The sequence below is a fragment of the Vicugna pacos genome, chromosome 20 (genome assembly GCF_048564905.1).
Source record: "Vicugna pacos chromosome 20, VicPac4, whole genome shotgun sequence".
Classification (NCBI taxonomy): Eukaryota; Metazoa; Chordata; class Mammalia; order Artiodactyla; family Camelidae; genus Vicugna; species Vicugna pacos.
In genome coordinates, this window is record NC_133006.1 from 22,740,242 (window position 1) to 22,759,954 (window position 19,713).

Genomic DNA, 19,713 nt, shown 5'->3' on the forward strand with positions numbered 1-19,713 from the left:
AAAGAGATATACCTGAAGCACATTAGTGACAGGAGAATCAGTGGAAATGCCCTAAGGTGAGAGTTAATGGCAGGTCATGCCTCTGTGCTGTGACCGCTGGGGAATTTATTTAAGGGACAAGTCATCTAAAGAGAAGGCAAACTGTTAGGCTATGAAGAATGCCCAAACCTTATCAGTACTGAGTGATGAAGCGTCACTTAAGATGCCTCTTACTGCTTCAGGATCCACAGTGTCCTGGACTCCAAGGTGGCCGACTCTGCCCAAGAGCTTGGGGCCCCTGGCAGTTCACTATATTTAGAGAACGCTGGAGGAGAAGCTGAGTTTCAGCACTCCCAAAGCTGGGGAGGGTTGAGAAGCTACACCGTGGAACATGGACAGTGGTTACCGGAAACAGCAGGCTGTGAAGGGGGATCCTCTTCCTAATTGCTGTCACCTAAAATACGACCAGAGATTGGAGACGATTGCTGGGCCCACACCTTATCTGAAGACTCAGACAGACGGATATACAGAGTAAACTGGGCAGAGCTTATTTACCTGGAAGACTGGAGATGGTGACCTGCAGGAGGGCTTTATCATTACTTCCTCACATCATAAATTATAAAAGTTCTGATTCAAAGAGTTTATTTTGGCATTCACTATTGAGAAGACTGAAAGTTAGGACACGTTGACTCTCATGTTTCTGAAAATGTAGCAAAACAGAAAGGAAAATGTTGAACCATCCATAGAAAGGGCTGGAATCCAAATGCTTCCAAGGAAGAGACTTGGCAGGGAGGCAGCTCATGAAGACGGTGAGTCCACTGTTTAGTATCAGTCATGGCACATCTGCTTAGGGTGAGTTTTCCACACTGTTTTCTGCGCTGCTGAGGTCTTAGCCTGCCCGACCACTCCGCTCACAAATCATAAGCGCAAACACTCTATACATTGCTGATTTTCTGATTATATCTAAGGGCTTTGAACATCCTCCGATACTGACTTCTAGATCACGGGGAGGCTGCAGGCACAGTTCTGCCCTAAAATTGTTGAAGAATGTGTTTTCCGGAGGCAGCGGGATGAGCCAGATGAGAGTTCCACAGTGTCAGCCTCTGCAGAGTCTGAGTCTGTGGTTTAGACTTGCCATCTCCTCTTTCAGAGGAAAAACCAAGTACAATTTTTCTGTTTTCCCTTTGCTGGCTGCCATAATGCCTCGTTCTTACAAGATGCTCAATAAACGGATAGCAAGTACACATCTCTGTATCTTCCATGATGAAACGGCACCTTCAACCCAAGGGGTTGCTCAGCAACTTATGATGTCATTTAGACCTTAACGCTGATTGGTCCTCCTCATGAGATTACTAAATTGGGGAGTCTTTAGAAGAGACTTTCAGTTCCCCTTCTCGGCGATGGGAAAGAAGTTTCTGTTTGGACACTAGTCATTGTTCCCTGTTTTCTCCTGACCTCCAGCTTCCTGTGCGTTTGAGGGAATTTCTGAGGACACCTGAATGAGGCTGCCTTGGTGTCATTAAAAGGGGAGGAGCCTCTGTACTAGTCAGAGTTCATTCAGGAAATAGAAATCCCTGAGGACCCGCTAAACAAGATCATTTATTACAAGTCTTCCCTATTTCAGGGAATCATACCTTAAAACTGTTAGGGAGTCTAGAGGAGCACACGTCAGTGCAGACCCCTGCCTTTACGAGGTTGGGACCCATAAGGGCCCCTGCTGACATCACGGCTGCTCCCGAGCCCCAAGGGAAGGGATGTCTTGGGAACACAAGGCTGCTGCCAGGATTCCTGTCTATGAACCTGTGTGTCGCCTGCCTGGGAAACCTGCAGCCTGTCTGTGCTTCCTGAATCCCATAGTACCGTTTCCCTGGCAGAATGCAGGCCACATTCAGAAAACACGGGCAGGGAAAGCCGGGGAAACGTAACGTTCCTACCTTTATTCCCTACTACACAGACAAGACCATAGATGTGATGAAGAATTTTTTTTTAATTACTAAATGCAAGTATATCTCTCCATCTCTATGTCTACTTCTGTCTCTGTCCCTGTACTGAATCTCCCCATCAGCTCACTCTGCTTCTCCCCACAGCACCAAACCCAGAACCAGAGAGGATGTTGCTTTGGAGTAGCCGGCAAGGGCTTGGAGATGAGGTCACTTTCGCCTGGACCCAGGCCATCTGGGCCTCAGCGCTTGGCGTTTGCATGGTTTGAGTTCCGAGACCCTTGAGCGCCTTTCTTTGTCTTCCTTTCCTTCCTTTTCCCTCCAGCTCAAAGTCTTCATGGATCTCCTGCTGAAGATGTCCAACCAGAGGAGCTGAGGGCAGATGGATCTAGGCATTTCCTTCCCAAATCCCCAAGAAACTCCTCTTGTTCTGTTTCTTTTCTCCTCCTTATCCTGAGAGGGGCCGGAAGTTGGTATGTGAAGAGATTGATGTCTGTGAAATAAAAACTGGCAACTGTGGCATCAACAGAGATGCTGGGCTGCTGGGCCTTCCCAGGATGCCGGGTGTGAATGAGCTGGTCCACGGTGTCTGGGCTCAGCTCTGCCCTGGGAGATGAGGGTTTGAGAGTTTGATTCGTTTAAAGTACTGTTTTTTTTTTGTTGTTGTTGTTTGTTTGTGTCAGGAAAACACATTTGCAAAAGGAACAAATCCAAGAGATGTGATTTTAAACAATATTTCAGAAACTCAGCCTCCTTCCAAACAACGAGAGTCAGGCTTTCTTGTCTGTAGCTGTTCCAGAGCATCAGGGTGATGGAGGAGGAAGGAACAGAAGGACAGGGTCACACTCTTCGAGGTGCCAACGGAACGGTGGTCATGCTTGTGAAGAAAGGCCACCGTCCAGCTCTGAGGATCGACCTTCCTTCAGTGCTTGCGGGAAGGTTAGGCCCGTGACTCAGCATGTGGGTGGGCGTCTCAGGGCTCTGCCAGTGCCCCCTCCCCTCCCGTCAGAAAACAAACCACAAACACAGTAGAATTACAAACTGCTATGCACCAGGATGTTGAGAGTTAAGTTGATCATGTTTCTTTTGCCTGGGGAGAACTCTGCATTTACAAGACCCATTGCTAGGGGACTCCATGAAATAAATAATTCTTGTCTTTCTGATAAGTCTACCTGACAACCCTCAAAATAGATTTCCACCAGATCCCCAAAATAGAAGCTGATAGCTATCACTTGACTTTCTCTGAATTCATAGCAAGACTCCAGACGTCCTCTCATGATAATGCTTTTTCCTTATTTTCATTTATCTCTATTGTTTTAGTCTCCCAACTTTCCAAGACTCTCTGCTCCCAATAAGGAATCTTTATACCTAAATAGAGGCTCTGTGTCATCGTTATGTCATAATTATATTCTCTCTACCCTTTTAGGAATAGTTTAAGTTGAGTGGGGCCCATATGACCCCTATGTTAAAGCTAAGGAAATCGAAACCCCCAAAATGAACAGACATCCAAAAAAGAAGCTTGCCCAGATTTATAGAAAACTAGAATTCGAATCTTGGACATCCTAAGTTCAGGGCTCCTTTTGCCATCTACTGTGTTTGGACATCCTAAGTTCAGGGCTCCTTTTGCCATCTACTGGCTGAGAGAGCCATGAATGTGGGTCACACAACACAGCAGTGCTTGGAGAATCATGTCTTGAACTTCTGTTCAAGCCCTTGAGGGGCAGACCGTGAGCGTGTCTCTGCTGCCCTCTGGTGGCCATGTGGATGCATGACTCCCTTTCCTTCCATGCTCCCTCCTGCCTTGGCTGGGATCCTCCTCCCTCCTGGTTTCCTGTCCTCTGAGCCTTTGTCTTCACCCACCTCTCCCACAGACCACGTCCCTACACAAAATGAACATTCGCAATCCACAGCATAATTCAGGACGTAGTTCTTATTTTAAAACTGGTGTCCCTTTTAAGGGCTTTTTGAGAAGAGATGCACAAACATTTAAACAGAGCTTCTTTAAGTGGTCGGTTGGTGGTAGCATGACTGACCTAAACAAAATGCAAAGACAAGTCCTAAGGTCCTGGGAAAATTCCAACACAATATACCATCAAGATGATACAGATTATGTGTAACGGGTAGAATAGTTTCAAACCACAAAATTGGGTGTGAAAAAATAAATTTCTGTATTTTCCTATTCCTGATCCTAATTTTTATGTCAAACCCTATACTGTCTTATAGCAAAGGCATTAATCTAGTAATTTCCAGTTAAACTCTGTGGCTTTCACAACTATTAATGGTTGAAAAACGGCCCTCCGCCCAGGGTTATTTCTAAGTCCCGAGGTAGGAGATAGTACAGGGTGGGTGGGGAAGGCTCACCTCATGTTACAACATTGACTCCCCCTGTATGTCACGGTCACACTGCCCCTGGTCGGCCCTGACCTCCGCATGTCAGTGGTGATGATGTTACATGCACGCTATCCCTCTCCCTTTGCTGCATCATCCCGTGCCAACGTTCGAGGCAGCAAACTTTCATTCCAAGCATTGAGCCTTCAGGGCTGTGTCTTCTTGCCTTGGGTAGCTTTCCCTTTAATTCTTCTCTTTGAAGCTATTGTGGGAGAGAGACAGCTGTGTCACTATTGCCACCCTGGGACCCAAAGGTGAAGTGGGGCACTGCCCTCTCCACTCTAATTGAGAGAAACAGGGCAAAGAAGCTTTCATCAATGCCTAAGTATTTTTTTCAATTCCCAGTACCTCCTCTAAGAATAAATAAATAAATAAACCTAATTACCTCAAAAAAAAAAAAAAAAAAGAAAGAAAGAATAATGATTTCAAGTCAGGTGGCCCAAATACTTATCGGCTGTCGTACCAGGGGAGAAGAAACGTCAGGAAAAAAAAAATCAACTAAAATGCTCTCACATCATAATGTTGTATGTGCTTGTATTTTACATTGAAATGAACGTCTAGAATTAAATTTAAATTGTCCTAGCGAACTCTTGAATTTCTGAGTATATACAGGCATACCTTGGAGATACTGCAGGTTCGGTTCCAGACCACTATGATAAAGCGAGTATCACAATAAAGTGAGTCACATACATTTTTTGGCTTCCCAGTGCATATAAAGGTTATGTTTACACCACACTGTGGTCTACTAAGTGTGCAATAGCATTATGTCTAAAAAATGTACATATCTTAATTAAAAATTCTTTATTGCTAAAAAATGCTCATCATCGCCTCAGCCTTCAGTGAGTTGTAGGATGACATCAAAGATCACTGATCACAGATCAGCATAACAAACAGAATAATAGTGAAAAAGTCAGAAATGTTGAGAGAATTATGAAAATGTGACACAGAGACATGAAGAGAGCAAACGCTGTTGGAAAAATGGTGCTGATAAACCTGATTGATTCAGGGTTGCCTCAAAACTTCAATTTGTAAAAAACCCCCCCCAAAAAAAACCAAACAAAAAAACCAACCCAAACAAAACAAACACAACCCCCCAAAACACAATGATCTGGGAAGCATGACAAAGGGAGGTATGCCTGTGTCTGCGGACCCCCCGGGTACTTGGACTCTGATTCAAGAAAAACTGAAGATTTAAAGGAAAATCTAACCTAAACCAACACAAACACAACAGTGTCTCTATCATAATTTTTGTGCCCAAACATCGTGTTAAGAAGCTTATTCGATTTCTTCCGTTTAATGTCTGAAAATAATTAAGCTCTTTATCTGCCAGCAAAGGGAGATAAAGGACCAAAGTTGTAAGAGCAATAAACTGGCTCAGATGGACCCCTGGCCTGGCGCTCTGAGCCTGGAGAAGGTAATTCCTTTCTCTGGGACTCTGTTTTCTTACCATGAAAAGAGGGGAAGGGGTATTTGATATTCAAGATTGCTTCCGACTCCAAGCCCCAGGAGCGCTGTGTTCTGGGGGAAATTTGGGATTAGACAGGAGTCCTTGATGTGTAGGGAGGCAGAGGGGACGGTCCAGACAGACCCCAGCGTGCAGTGCGCTGCGAGGACCTGAGAGATGGCACAGCCGTGGCCTGGCTTCCCCAGGAAGAGGGGGAGGGTCAGTGTCACCGTTTTGTCTGCAGGTCTAAGGAGCTCATAACTCAGCCCAGTCAAAGGTCACTCGCCATCTGAGTTTCACTTTTCAGAGGATTACAGCTGTAGGAGGCGAACGTGCAGGTCTGATTGGAAGCTCATCTTCAGGGATTTGGCTCTTCCTTCAGTTTAGGGGAGGCGGCTTAAACCCTCCTTCACCCAAAGCCCCGGGGAAACAGGGGCCCCTCCACCTGCTCTGGCTGTGCTCAATTCTCCCTCCAGTCAGCACGTCAGGCTCTGACCTGTCTTTGGACACCTGCCCTGTGGATGAAGGGTACACCTGAGACCCAGTGAGAAGACGACCCAGCAGCCCCTGGTTTCGTCCCCAAGGAAAGAGGGAGACGCGTGAGTGGATTGGAGAGTGGCTGGTGGAGGATGGTGAGGGGAGGCTGGGGAAGGTGGCAAAGATGAGGAACTGGGGCATAGAGACACGTGGTGTACATGCGGATGCGCAGGCACCCGGCAGGGAAACCCTGCCACTTGTCCTAATGCCTCCCTCCTGTATTTTGCACTCACACCCCACTCTAAACTTTGCGAAGTGCTGCCAGAGTTTACCAGATCCTCACAGGGTTGCTGTGAAGCAGGCTGGGCGAGGAAGGGGCTCTAGACCAGACTCAGAAAACCAGGACCACGTTACTCGTTTGTCGTGGCTGACGTTGGGCTTGTGCCCCCGAGCCTTGCTTCTGTGTCTGGCGACAGTGCAGCTGCAGAAATGTTAGGAGTGACTGTCTCCTCCAGAGACGAGAGAAAGGAGGGGTTCACGAAAACAGAGTAAGATGCCCAAGGTCACAGAGGTAAACACAACTCACCTCATCTCCAAGAACCCTCACTTTCCTTTCCTTTCTCTCCTAAAAACGTTTGTCTATTAAGTTTATATGGATAAATGAGCTCCCAGCTTCACGAATTGATTTATTTTCCTCTATGGTTACTTGGCAATCTGAGGATTTAACTTTTGAAGTTTTGTTTTTTTTTTAACTGAAAAAATTCCTCTAATGACTCGGGACATCTAGAAATTTGTAATTTTCTTTGGCATGAATTTTAACAGTACATGCATAGACCTTGAAATCTGGAATGGTTATTTACCTACTGACTGAACAGCAGCTACCACTTATTGCTGCATCTTAATACTTGCACTTTATACAGAAGAGTAAATGGAACGTGGGTTTTTGAGAATTCGATGATACACAGGTGTGTTAGATCATATCGCTTGACAGTATCAAAGTTTACCATTTTTAATATCGATGGTGGTTACATTAAATGGTAAAATGGAGATGTCAGAAACTTATAATTAAAATGTTTTGATTTAAAGCTTACAATCTAAGTCTGGTTATTTATTTACAAAAAAAAATGCCAAAGATTTTCAGCACGCTGACAGCAGGTGGTCTATGGTAGTGTTTTTGTCCTTTTAGCCCAGAAGACATTTTCATTTGTCAGAAATCTTCCTTCAGGGCCCCCGAAGAGCTTAAAGTACAACACAGTAAGTAAGAGTGTGGAAATGATGGATAAATGCAGAGAAAGGGAGCCAAGCCCATTGCATCATCTGACTGTGGAAGGCACTGATGTCATCCCTCGTGTCTGCACAGCCATCGGGAACCACAGAAACGCTTGCTGTATCACAGCCTCATTTAGGCGCCATCATGTTTCCTCTTGTGTTTGCTCCAGGGAGGATGGTGGATTTTCCGGGATACAGTCTGTCTGGCGTAGCTGCCTCCTTCCTCTTTGTATGGCTCAGCATGAGGCAGTCAGGTAGGACGCTCTTCTTCCTTTGACTGTATACTCGAGTGTCTCAGAGGTCCAGTCTGGGTGCAGAGATCGAAATTCAAAAGGCCAGTACAACGTTAAGAGTGGAGATCCAGGAGCCGGAGCACCTGTGCTCCAAAAAGGGCTCCTCCACTCTCAGCTGTGTTATCTTTGGAACTTACTTGAATACCTTCTGCCTTAGTTTTCTCACCTCTATGATAAGGGTAACAGCCTACCTATGTCTCATAGGCTGGCACAGGCTTTAAGATTAAATGAGGCTGTACGTGGAAAACACTGGAACACGTTAAGTCATCCATTCTTGTGCTTCTATTCAGAACAGCACTTTGGGGGTGAAAAGAGTGGCTGCTTTTAACCATAAATTAAACAGCATAAAAATACTTGGAAATAAGAAACTAGAAGGAGACCTCCAAGAATTAGGCTTGGAAATCTCAGTAGCTAAAGTTTGTTGGTCAAAATATTGCACCTTGAAACAGGATTGTGAAAATTTGATGTCAGTGGGTAACATTGGAGCCCAAGGAACACACAGGGTGGCAAAGTGGGGAGTCTCTGGACAGGACCCGAGGAGACACAGGCTCCAGACTGAGGCTGCCAGAAACTACATGATGTGGTGAGGCTGCCAGAAACCTCTGTGTGATACTCCTTCCTAACGTGTTAAAAAAAAGAAAAAGAAAAAGAAAAAGCCAACCAGATGGTAGGACTCCAGTTCTGGCTTTATCTCTAGATTGCATCCATGCAGAACGCAAGCAGATCACCACCCAAGTCCCACAGTCACCTCTGAGCACCATCTATTTGGTATCGAGCAGCAACTAAGCAAGATGCTATTCCTTCTTAGGAAGATTGGATCTGCACAGAGAAAGTGCCAATGACCCTGGAGCATTTTAGGATGAGGAAAAAACATCATATACACGACAGATGAAATGATTAAGCGTAGTAACAGACAGAACTGTTCAACATCTCTTCAATTTGCAGATAACGAAGAGGTCAAACATGACTTAAAATTTGATTGGGAGGCTTCAACTCTTTACACAAATCATGACCCTTAATTCACTACAAAATGTCCTTGCAAAAACAACACTTTACATAGCCCCAGTCGCTGGAGTCTTGCCTGCTCCAGACCAAAAAACAAACAAAAAACCAACCAAATAAACAAACAAAAAAGAAAAACAACCAAAAAAGCTTTACCTAGGACAAGAGCAGTCCCGAAAAGCTGAATAGTCTATTGGATAAACCTATTACCTAAATTTTAGGAAAAATGACTGATTATAATTCAGTCACTGAAGTGAAATTACTGACTATAAAATAAATCACGATAAAATAAAAAGTAAGTCACTAACTAATAAAGTTCCCAACTGAAAAATCAATTTATACACTAACTTATTTGAGAATAAAAACAACCTTAAGATGGAGGCTTTAGTATCTTAACGATTAAGAAATTGAGATTCCAAATCTCAAAATCTCATTGAGAATAATGGATTTGCCCCACTTCCCATCACACATCATAATGCTGGATTTCTCTAGAACATTGAAAATAAAGCTTTCCCTCCTCCAGATGCCTCCATTTTGAGAGGCTGGACCTCCCAAAGCAAACATATTGATCCTCCAGTTGGCTTTTCCTGGCTCTCGTTGTCCCTCTTTTGTAGATGACTTCAGAGTGATTGGTTCCGCCCGTCCTGTCCTGGCCGTGGTCGGAGAAGATGCCGTCCTGACCTGTCAGCTCCTTCCCAGGAGAACCGCAGCGCACATGGAAGTGCGGTGGCACCGCTCAGAGCCCAGCACACCCGTGTTCGCGTACCGGGACGGAGCTGAGGTGACGGGGACACAGATGGAGGGATACAGAGACCGGGCAGAGTGGATACAGGACAACATTGCTGAGGGAACCGTGGCTCTGAAGATTCACAGCATCCAACCATCCGACGATGGGCAGTACTGGTGCCGCTTCCAAGAGGGAAACTACTGTGGGGAGACAAGCTTGTGGCTCAGAGTAGCAGGTGAATATCGGGGGAAAGACATAAGGTCTTGGAAAGAGAGGTATATTAATTTGTGGTGAGCTTATTGCCAACGGAAGAATTCCCTTTGCGTCATCAAGGTAATTGCTACTGCCCAGTTCTCCATTCCCGATTCACTTGAAGGCAAGTGCTTCTGAAGTCTTTAAAGTGAGCTCACCCATACACAGTTTCCCCAGATTTAAGTTACACGTTTTGACTATTCTTGAGGACTATTTACAGTTGATGACATGTAGCCTTTAACAGTTTTGCGGAGGCAAGAACCCACGCCATGCGGACTGGCACACAAGGGCGGGTCTGTTGCTGTGTTACATCTGTGTTCTCTACTCAGCCTGAAAATACAGGGACTGAGAAGTGAACACTTTGTTTCTTTGTGTAACACCTCCCGTTAGAAGGCTCCTGATGAGACTGAAGAGGTTAAGAACACTGTGTTTTGTGGGGATTATCATATACTCCTGTTCAGTGAACTGGGGGATCGAGGATGCTCTTGGACATGCCCACTGTGAAGGGCAAGGTTCTGTATGATGCTGTTGTGTTGGCAAAGTAGGGAGGAGTTGGAAGAAGGAGAGTGAAGAAAGGATTTCTCTGTGGGAAAACAAAATATCTGAAAAGTGGACTATCACATGGTTCCCTGGCAGGAGTAACTCCATCATGTGCTAAAGACAAAATCAGGTGAATCTCTTTCCCTCATTGGAGAAATGGCTCTCTGGAGGTGCTAAAGTCTCTGGCCGATGCTGCTTCCTTCTTTGCTCCCCCATGAGGCTGTTCCCTGACACCTTTTTGAGTACCACCTGTGACTATGATTATTACTGCTAATATGTTCAGGGTGATTCAAAGTGGAGGAAATCCCCGTGCTTGTGAGATGTGCACAGTGGAGGGCACATACCAAGGCGTTTCACCAGGAATATCTGAAAACCAAACATGCATTTTCTAAGGCCCTAACTGAGGAAGTGGGTCTCTGTCTTCCGGCAAGTGATAGAGACAGAATCACCATCTATGGAAAATATAATCACCTTTGTTTGGGTTTGAGAGTTGTGTTGAATACAGAAAGAATTTCCTGATTGTATAAAACTGGGCTGTTTCAAAAACATCTTCCCATGGAATGGAATATTTAGGCTGAGGAACTCCTCATGAATCTTGCCACTTTACACACCCCAGGTTATCTGTTTGCATCTCAAGGTCACAACCACCAACAAAAGGGAGGGGAAGAACATTTTCCCTGGAGGTGATTTCTCCCCTTATATTAAATATTCTATTTAAATTAGAGTCAAGCTATTATCCAACAGGTGAGACAAAGTGCCTGCTACAATAAGATGAAAAAGGCAGAGTTTGTGGCATGAGAGAGTTCATGAATAAATCTTTGTTTGCAGTACTAGAGATGGAAACAAAATGTCATTATGTCCTTTCCCCTTATTTTCCTGTCTGGATCTGCATACAAATACTGCTCATATACTAAAATATAAAGAATCAGACTGGGGTACATATAAAGTGTGTGCAAACTCCAGTTTGAATGGGAAGAAGACTTTGGGCCACTGTTTGCTCCCCAAAACGCTGAACTCCTGGCACTCCCTCTGAGCACCGTCACTGGACTCTCAGCCTCTATTTGTGCCTCCGTGGGCTCTGGGCCTCAGGGCTGTGTCTTTCCTCAGGTCTGGGGTCCGCCCCTTACATCCACATGGAGGGATCTGTGGAGAATGGAGTCCAGCTTGTGTGCACTGCAAAAGGCTGGTTCCCAGAACCTCAGGTTTCTTGGCAAGACATCACGGGAGAAGAGTTGCTGACTGTCTCTGAGCATCACGTCCAAGATGAAGATGGCTTGTACTATGTGGAAAGCACTCTCGTGGTCAGGAATCCCCTTCCAGAGGCCGTGTCCTGCTTCATCCACAACCCCACGCTCACTGAGGAGAAGGGGTCACATATCTCCATCCCAGGTCAGTGCTCTGCCTCCCGGACCAAGGTGCTCAGATTAGCAGGAAAGGTCACAGGGACAGTTCCATAGCACCCAGTATTTTTTAATCAAGAAAAAAATCTAACATTTAGTAATATACATTAAAAACTATAGAACTATTTATGGCTAGAAATATACACACTATATATCCTGATTAATTTTCAAGTCCTTCTTTTTCTTTTTTATTAATTTACTTTACTCACAAGTATGTGTTACATTGTAAAGAAAATAACTACATTCTTTCAACCAAAATGTTTTCCTATGCTGAATTTGTGTCAGTTACTTCTTGGAACCTATCATCTGAAGCTAATCAGAGATGGAGACAGCTGTTTACATAGTAGCATCGTAATCACAGCCTCATTTATAAACAGCAACACAAACTACTGCCAGAAACCCAACACAACAGTGGAGTGTTAAGTGCATTATGTTACTATACGTTAGAGCATTGAGGAAAAATGGTATTTTCAAATAAATTTAATGGTTGAAAGAAATTGTCATGACGGACTCCTCAATGATAAAGATTATATCTGTCTATTCATCTATCTATCTATAAATAGAGATTTCCAATCATGTAAAGTTTATTGGCTGTAAATAAATTTAGAACTGTGCTAAGAGTTTTGGGACATACTCTATATTTAGATATAAGGATGCAAGTACACAGTTACTCATATAAATGGATACAGGGAAAAAAGTTAAAATAAATATTGTATGTTAATGTCAAAAGGAGCCAACTATATATATATATATATATAAATTATAAAACATATACATATATTTATATGTTTTATCTCTCAGTGTGTAATTATGGGTGATAATTGTCTATGTCCATATATTTTATACATTTGATGCATTTATAAACATAATATTATTTTAATAAAATAGTTAAATACTAGTATGTTAAATACAGGCAGAAACAAACAGAATCAGAGGGCGGTTGAAATGTGTGTAGGTGGTTGACCCAAGAGCATTTTTGTTGCACAGAGAAAAGGAAAAGCAGCTGGACCACTAGGAGATTGGTGGGAAAAAAATTATTATTTTTCTGCATTTAGTTTCTTTCTTATGAATCAAGCATATCAATAAAATGGAGGACTTGATTTTATTATTTTTTGAAACATTTTCTCTCCTTTCCCTTAGACCAAAATGTTTAATATGTTATTCTCATTATTTTTCCAGAGAAACTGCAGGCGGAGCTCGGTACGTAGATGTGGTTGCAAGCACGAGTCTAGATGAGCCTCTGCCCTCCCCGGAGGGAGGTGGTGCTCCCTGGACAAAGCATGTGCAGCCACGGCGACTGCTCGTGATCCAGATGAGAAAGCAAGGCGTGACCTGCCCTGTCTCACGTTCAGTTAGTACTGGAGGGACCCACAAAGCAAGCGCAGCCTCCCGCAGGCACCTTTGCCCTCCATGACCTACCACTTTCAGTGTCCGTGGGGACCCCAGTGAGCCTCAGAGAGATGCCCAAGATGGCTGCAGACGCCAGCTGCGTCCTACTGGGCGGGAGGAAAGGGAGCTGCGTCTGGTGTGTGTAGAGGGTGGCACAGAGCGGCCGGCCAAGCTCTGGAAGCCCTAGTGTGAGTTTCTGGTGTAAGTGCAGAGGCATCATGAGAACCGGTGGTCCTCCCCCGCTCCTGCCGCCTCTGGCCCTGCTGCAGTTTCTGCCCCTGCTGCTCACCCCGTGGGCCCAACCTCATCACTGTCAGGAGGGGCTGTTACTTTCCTGGATGCAGCCTGTGAGGTGATCATTTTCTGGTTTTTTTTTTTTTGTTTTGTTTTTTTTCACTTTATAGTCGGATGCAGGTATTATTTTATTGGACCTCAGATAAGTGGTTTAAACAATAACCAACTGATTTTTGAGCCGCTTTTGGTTTCTCTTTATTGCTTTATCATCTTCCTCCTTTTCTTCCTTTCGGTGTCCTCTTCTCCCAGCCCATGATGGCCAGCCTGCTCCCTGCCCGTTCACTTTCTCCTTCCAATACCCTACTCTCCCTCAAAACACCGGTTACAGGAAAATGTGTGTAGGTGTGTGTGTATGTGTGCTTGTTGCGCATTAGGTGAGTTTAAGCCCACTTTTCAGCCCATGTAGGAGTTTTAGAGGAAAATTAGGGTGGCAAACACACCCCAATCTCTGCCAGAGTCTGTTGTGACACTTCTGACCCCTTTGGGCCATAAAGATAAAGGGGAAGGACTTGGGACGGTCAAAGGTAACGCCACAGTTGGAGGAGAGCTGCACACCTGTGAGCCTGACCTTCCAAGTCAGACGCCCTCCTGCCTGGGGTGGCATCTGCTTGTGACAGGACGGAAACCTTGACTGGTTAGTTATGGCTCAGAGAGCCAAGCCTGTGACTGGGGCAGGTCGAGCCACGTCTCTGTCCCTTAGGAAGATTTTCGGTGAAGAGTCATTTCTTGGAGTTATCTGAACCAAATCGCCATGTCCATTGGAAACCCAGCACACAAAATACAGCCTGATGTCCTAGTGTTGTGCACACCTTCTGGGACCACAGTTAAACAAGATGAAAAGTTGGAGCTTCCCTTGGCTCCCGGTCGGGAGGAGGGCTGGGCCCTCAGGAGCTTCAAGGGTGTGCTGTTAATGGAGAGAACCAGGAGAGTCGCAGCCGCCTCTGGTTGTTAGGGCTTGTGCCTAAGCACTCAGAGGCAAGCTGAGCTTTCTGTAGAAGTCCTGAGGCTGAATTTCTACTTCCCACCCTGTCAAATAATGTTACTGATTTTAAAAATTATGACTAATTTTTTGAAAGGTTAATTATATGCTCGGCACTATGCCAAGTCCTCTTCAGGAGTTATTTTCTTTTCTTACAATAATTTTAAAGATGAATAGATTTGTCCTCATTTTACAGGTGGGAAACAATCTTAGAGACATTATGTGGTTTGCTGAAAACCATGAAGAAATTGTGATATTTGCCTTCTAATCTCTGTCTAGCTGACTTAAGAGTATGTGCTTTTAATCACTTATTGGTGATTTTAGTAAGTCATTGGTCTCTATTTTTTGTCACTTTAATATAAACATATTGAACTTAATCCCTAATGTAGTGTCAGGTTCTAAGTAAGAGTCATGATATGATATGATATGATATGATATGATATGATATGATATGATATGACATGGTTTACTGTATTTGAGGAATGAGATAGCCCACTTATTGAATAAGCTGGCTGAGACAGGATTAAATGATATGATGATGAGATTATCAGCCCCCCCGGGATGCCCCTGGGTTCTAAACAACCCAAAATGTTCTTGCTGATGACACTCTTGGCTCCATTTTGAATCTTTCATTGTGTTTTTTCAGCTTCCTTAAAGGTGATTGGACCTTCCCAGCCCATCCTGGTCAGAGTGGGAGAAGACATACGATTAACCTGTTCCCTGTCCCCTAAGACTAATGCACAGAGCATGGAGGTGAGGTGGGTCCGATCCCACCGCTATCCTGCTGTTTATGTCTACATGGATGGGGACCATGTGGCTGGAGAGCAGATGGCCGAGTACAGAGGCAGGACTGTATTGGTGAGCGATACCATCAATGAGGGGAGGCTGACCCTGCAGATAAACAATGCCAGAATTTCAGATGATGGACAGTACCAGTGCCTTTTTGAAAAAGATGGTGTCTACCAGGAAGCCAATCTGGATCTGAAGATCGTAGGTAAGGACTCTAGATAGATGTTTTGAATTCAACATCTGTTTCTACTGCTTTAACTTCCTAGTTCATGGAAATTTTCTCTAGCACTAAAATTTTCTTAATGTCCATTCACTCATCAAATTTATATTAAACGCTCCAATGTGCAAGAGATGTCATCAAGTCCAGAAACACAAGTGGACCAGATTTAATTCTGTGTGTGTAGAATTTGTATCGTCTCTAGATCTCCATAAAGTGGCTGTACATCTAGTGAAGTCTGGGAATTTTACTCCATAACTACACAGGACTCATTATTTCAGTGTGTTGTTAGAATTCTGGGAAATGCATAGTTATTAGAAATTATGATGATGAAGACTAAACCAGATCCACTGTAGAAGCAAAAATCATAAATATTGACAGTATTGGCAGGGATGGAAGAGGAAAGGCAAAGTTACTCCCCACATCATGATGTCCCACTGCTTCTATTTATGAGTGAAAATTGGTTTTCCAATGTTAGCAAATTCCATTGTGTTCATAGCCAAAAGCAGGGATAATCTACTTGTTTCTTCCACTTATGGTGTATCCAAATTAATAAATATATTTAAAAATTATCTATGGGAGTGCATGTTGAAAAGTTAAATGAAAGCTATCATTGGAATTTTTGACACAACATTGTAAAATGATTATAAATAAATAAAAAATGTTAAAAAAAAGAAAGCTATCATTTTTGCCATTGGACACATATATGTATAGGATTTTGATCTTTGAGAGTATTCTCTTATTCACTTTCATTTTTTTTCTTGGCCATATGACTCATGCCCTGGTCAAAGTTATTCTGTTTCAGGTATAGAAGAAAAAAAATGGATTTGAAATATATTGGATCCCTTAACCTGTCCTAGGATGATTTTAGGAATACATAAAATAAAAATAAAAATATTATATATGTAAACAAAAGGAAACAAGTAAAGACTCCTGCTAGCATCATCCCTAAGTGGAGTGTAATTTCCCAATAAACTTTGGTCTCTTCCCCAAGCTTCTGATTCCCCCTCTTCCCTCTCGGTGAAGTCACTGGCTATATAACCACTTTCAGAGACTCTAAGTTGCCTTCCTTGGTTTCTATTCCTCAGGTCTTGGTTCTTCCCCTCTGATCTCCATGGAGGAATGGAAGGATGGAGAAATAAAGCTACTGTGCACTTCAGAAGGGTGGTTCCCACAGCCCCATGTACAGTGGAGGGACGTGGAAGGAAAGGCAATACCATCGTTTTCCCAGGACCTGACTCAAGGCAGCCACGGGCTATTCCGTGTGGAGGCGTTTCTACTGGTCACAGACAGCTCCACTGTGAACGTGACCTGCTCCATCAGCAATCCCCTTCTCGGTGAGGAGAAAGTGACAGCTTTCTCTCTTTCAGGTTAGTGACTCCATGCGTTCCTCTCAGATTTGGGAGATAAATACGCACACCGACCCAGACTTACTCAACGCTTTTCTATTTTTCCTTTTTTCTTTCTGATGAAACCTCTTGATGGCTCTTGCAAAGCTGGTCTTCTGGACACCTAGAGATTCTACTCTTTTGAGTCTCTTCTAGAAATCCCCAGCTAAAGCTCTAAGGTTACATTGTTACATTGTTACATACCAAATTCCAAGAACTGACTCTCTTGTCACTGTATCTACAAATTCTTTTCTTCTGTTCTGAAAACGGTATCACTTTTTTCCCCTCATGATGGGTTTTCTTCTGGATTAGAAACTAATTTTCCTCAACATTATCTTCACGGCCTTGGACTTGGTGATTTTATCTTTTTGTCACCCTTGTTGTTCCAGAGATGGTGATGATATAATTGGAAAAGAGAAGGGAAGTGTGTGTGCGTGTGTGTGTGTCTGTGTGTGTGTGTGAGGGGGTGGTTCCTGAGAGGAGCAAACAGTAAAATCAGCATAAACCTCTGGTCTCTCCTCAGCGTCTGCAGAGCAAGGAGGAGAAGACCAAATTCCTTCTTGACAGGACCAATTCTAACCCTCCTCCTCAGCCCAGGAGCTGCTCAGATGAAAAGGAAGATCTTGACATTTTCCCAATTTCATGATTTAATGTGATTCTGGGGTTTCCGTTTCAGAGTTCAGGATGACTTTTCCACGGATGATACCGATTATTTGGGGATTGCTTCTTATTGGAGCTGTGGGCTTGATCTGGAGGTGCTGGTGTAGACGAGGTAAGTCAGGCAAACAGAAACAGTGTGAAGCATGCTTTGTGGTGGGAACCTTACTGTACACTTTCCCTGGCCTCTCTTTTCAGCAGGCACACACAGAGGCATTCAGTGGATATTCAGTGATCAGTAAAACACGAGAGTCCATGGCTTACACACGTGTAATTGAGGATCAGTGCTGAACGAGATCAGAGTTTACAGTTATAATAGAAGCAAAAGGATTAAAAGACAATCATTTCACCCTCCCACCCCTGTCCACATTCCCAAGTGATCCAGTTAAGGTAGAAGAAGAAAAAATGTGGCATAGCCAGCCTTGCTTTCAAGGCTGAGAGCTGAGACTTAACTGGGATGCTATTGGCATGAACATTTCACTAAAATCATTACAAATATGATGCTTATTGGTTATCTCTGCCCAGGAAAGACTTCCCAGGGATTGATAGGTTGTTTGGTGTGCCCTAGAAATTTCTTCCACTTTGAATTTCTTAAGTTACTATAACTTTTGCTTGCCCATTTGGATGTTAATATCATGAAATTAATATTTTAAGATGCTCCCATACTGATTCTTATCAGAATGAATTTTCTTTCTCTGCAGTGAATGAGACATTGGACCCAAATACAGCTCACCAGAAACGATCCTTTCTGAGGAAAACGAGTGTGTGGCCCAAGGTCAATCAAGCAGCCAGAGATCTGTAGAGATTTCACAACCTTCTCAATGCTCTGGGCCAGGAGGGGCTCATGTCAGGCAGATGGGTCTGAGAGGTGGAGTTTAGGGACAGGGAAGCACTGGTCCTGAGTGTTGCCAAGGACAATGTCGTGGAGTCATCTCTATGCCATCTGAGAATGGGTTTGAGCAATGGGTTATTATGGAAATGAGTACTGGGCCATCACCTCTCCTCTCCTCCTCCTCTCCCTGCACATGTCCCCAGGACAGATTAGAATCACCCTTGACTACGCCCTCTGGACGCTTCTCCTTTTATAACATGAACAGCAAGTGCCCTGTGTATACCTTCCCCTCAGTTTCCTTCTCTGAAATTCTGCATTCCCCACTTCATTCTTTGGTTCCCTAATGTATGTTCTCTTGACATCTTTCCTGCACCCAAGGGAGCCTCTGCAACTCCTCCAAGGAAAATAATAACCTAGGATTCTGGAAACCGGGATTATATTCTGAATCCCAGCCTTTCTCTCCTTTCACCAGCCACTTGAAGGGAACTCACACCATCACCCAAGTACCAAATCAAGAGGCTTTAACCACACTCTGGCCTCAAATCTGACCAGGAGACTGATTCTTTCAGTGACCTATTGTATCCAAGCTCTCTGATATCCTGCCCACTGATCACAATCTGATATCTGATGACAAAGGACCCTTAGAAAATCCAATGGGAAATGCAATTTAGCCTAGACGAGGAAGTGCGAGGAATGACCAAGTATTTGATTGGTTTCTTTAGGAAAGTGACAATTAATTATGCAAGGAGGGCTGAGAAAACAAAAATATAGTTAAAAACAAGGAAGAGAAAATACAACTGAATACAAGGAGAAAAACCTGATTACCAAGATGTAATCTTGAAAATCCCATGAAGTGTGGAATCCCTGCACCAGACTTTTTCAGAAAGTTGATTGAGAATGCGGAGTGAAGAAACTTTTCAGAAATTCTAGTCCAAGAGAAAAATTAGTTATGTGTCATGTATATGTAAACATCAAACTTATTTTTTAGAGTGAAAAAAACACAACTTAAAATTAGTAATTGTACAATAAACATAAGCAATAAATGCAACACAAGTAATAAAATGCAATGGAAATAAAAATATTTTAAAGTTATAATGAATTAGGAAGGAGAAGCTACAGGTAGAAGAAGAAAGAATGTGAAGAAATAAAGATTTGGAGAAAGTCTGAAAATCATCTGAAGTGAGAATGAGGAATACCAGCAAATGACACGCTGCTGCCGTCTAGGGAGGCAGACACCACGGTTCCTGCTGTCCTTTGAAGATTTTTTTTCTGCAGCATTCCGGAGTTTTCTCTTCTGGTTCATAATTTCTTTCTCCATTTTTAAGCTCCTAACTTAACGCTTGAAACTATGCATTATTCTTTCACAAGTATTTACACATTTATTTTATTTAGTTTTACATTTTTTCAATTGTGGTAAAATACACATAACATAAAATTCATTGTTTAAGCTATTTTAA

General features: G+C 43.5%; 1 protein-coding gene across 1 annotated transcript; it reads left to right on the forward strand.

Moving 5' to 3' along the window:
• Positions 1–7,672: 7,672 nt before the first annotated feature.
• Positions 7,673–19,423, forward strand: LOC140687601 (butyrophilin-like protein 2). Its single transcript, XM_072944693.1, has 9 exons — positions 7,673–7,751; positions 9,407–9,754; positions 11,419–11,700; positions 12,891–12,911; positions 15,020–15,367; positions 16,468–16,749; positions 17,444–17,546; positions 18,614–18,663; positions 19,401–19,423. The coding sequence occupies exons 1-9, from the start codon at positions 7,673–7,675 to the stop codon at positions 19,421–19,423; spliced, it is 1,536 nt and encodes a 511-aa protein (XP_072800794.1).
• Positions 19,424–19,713: the final 290 nt, after the last annotated feature.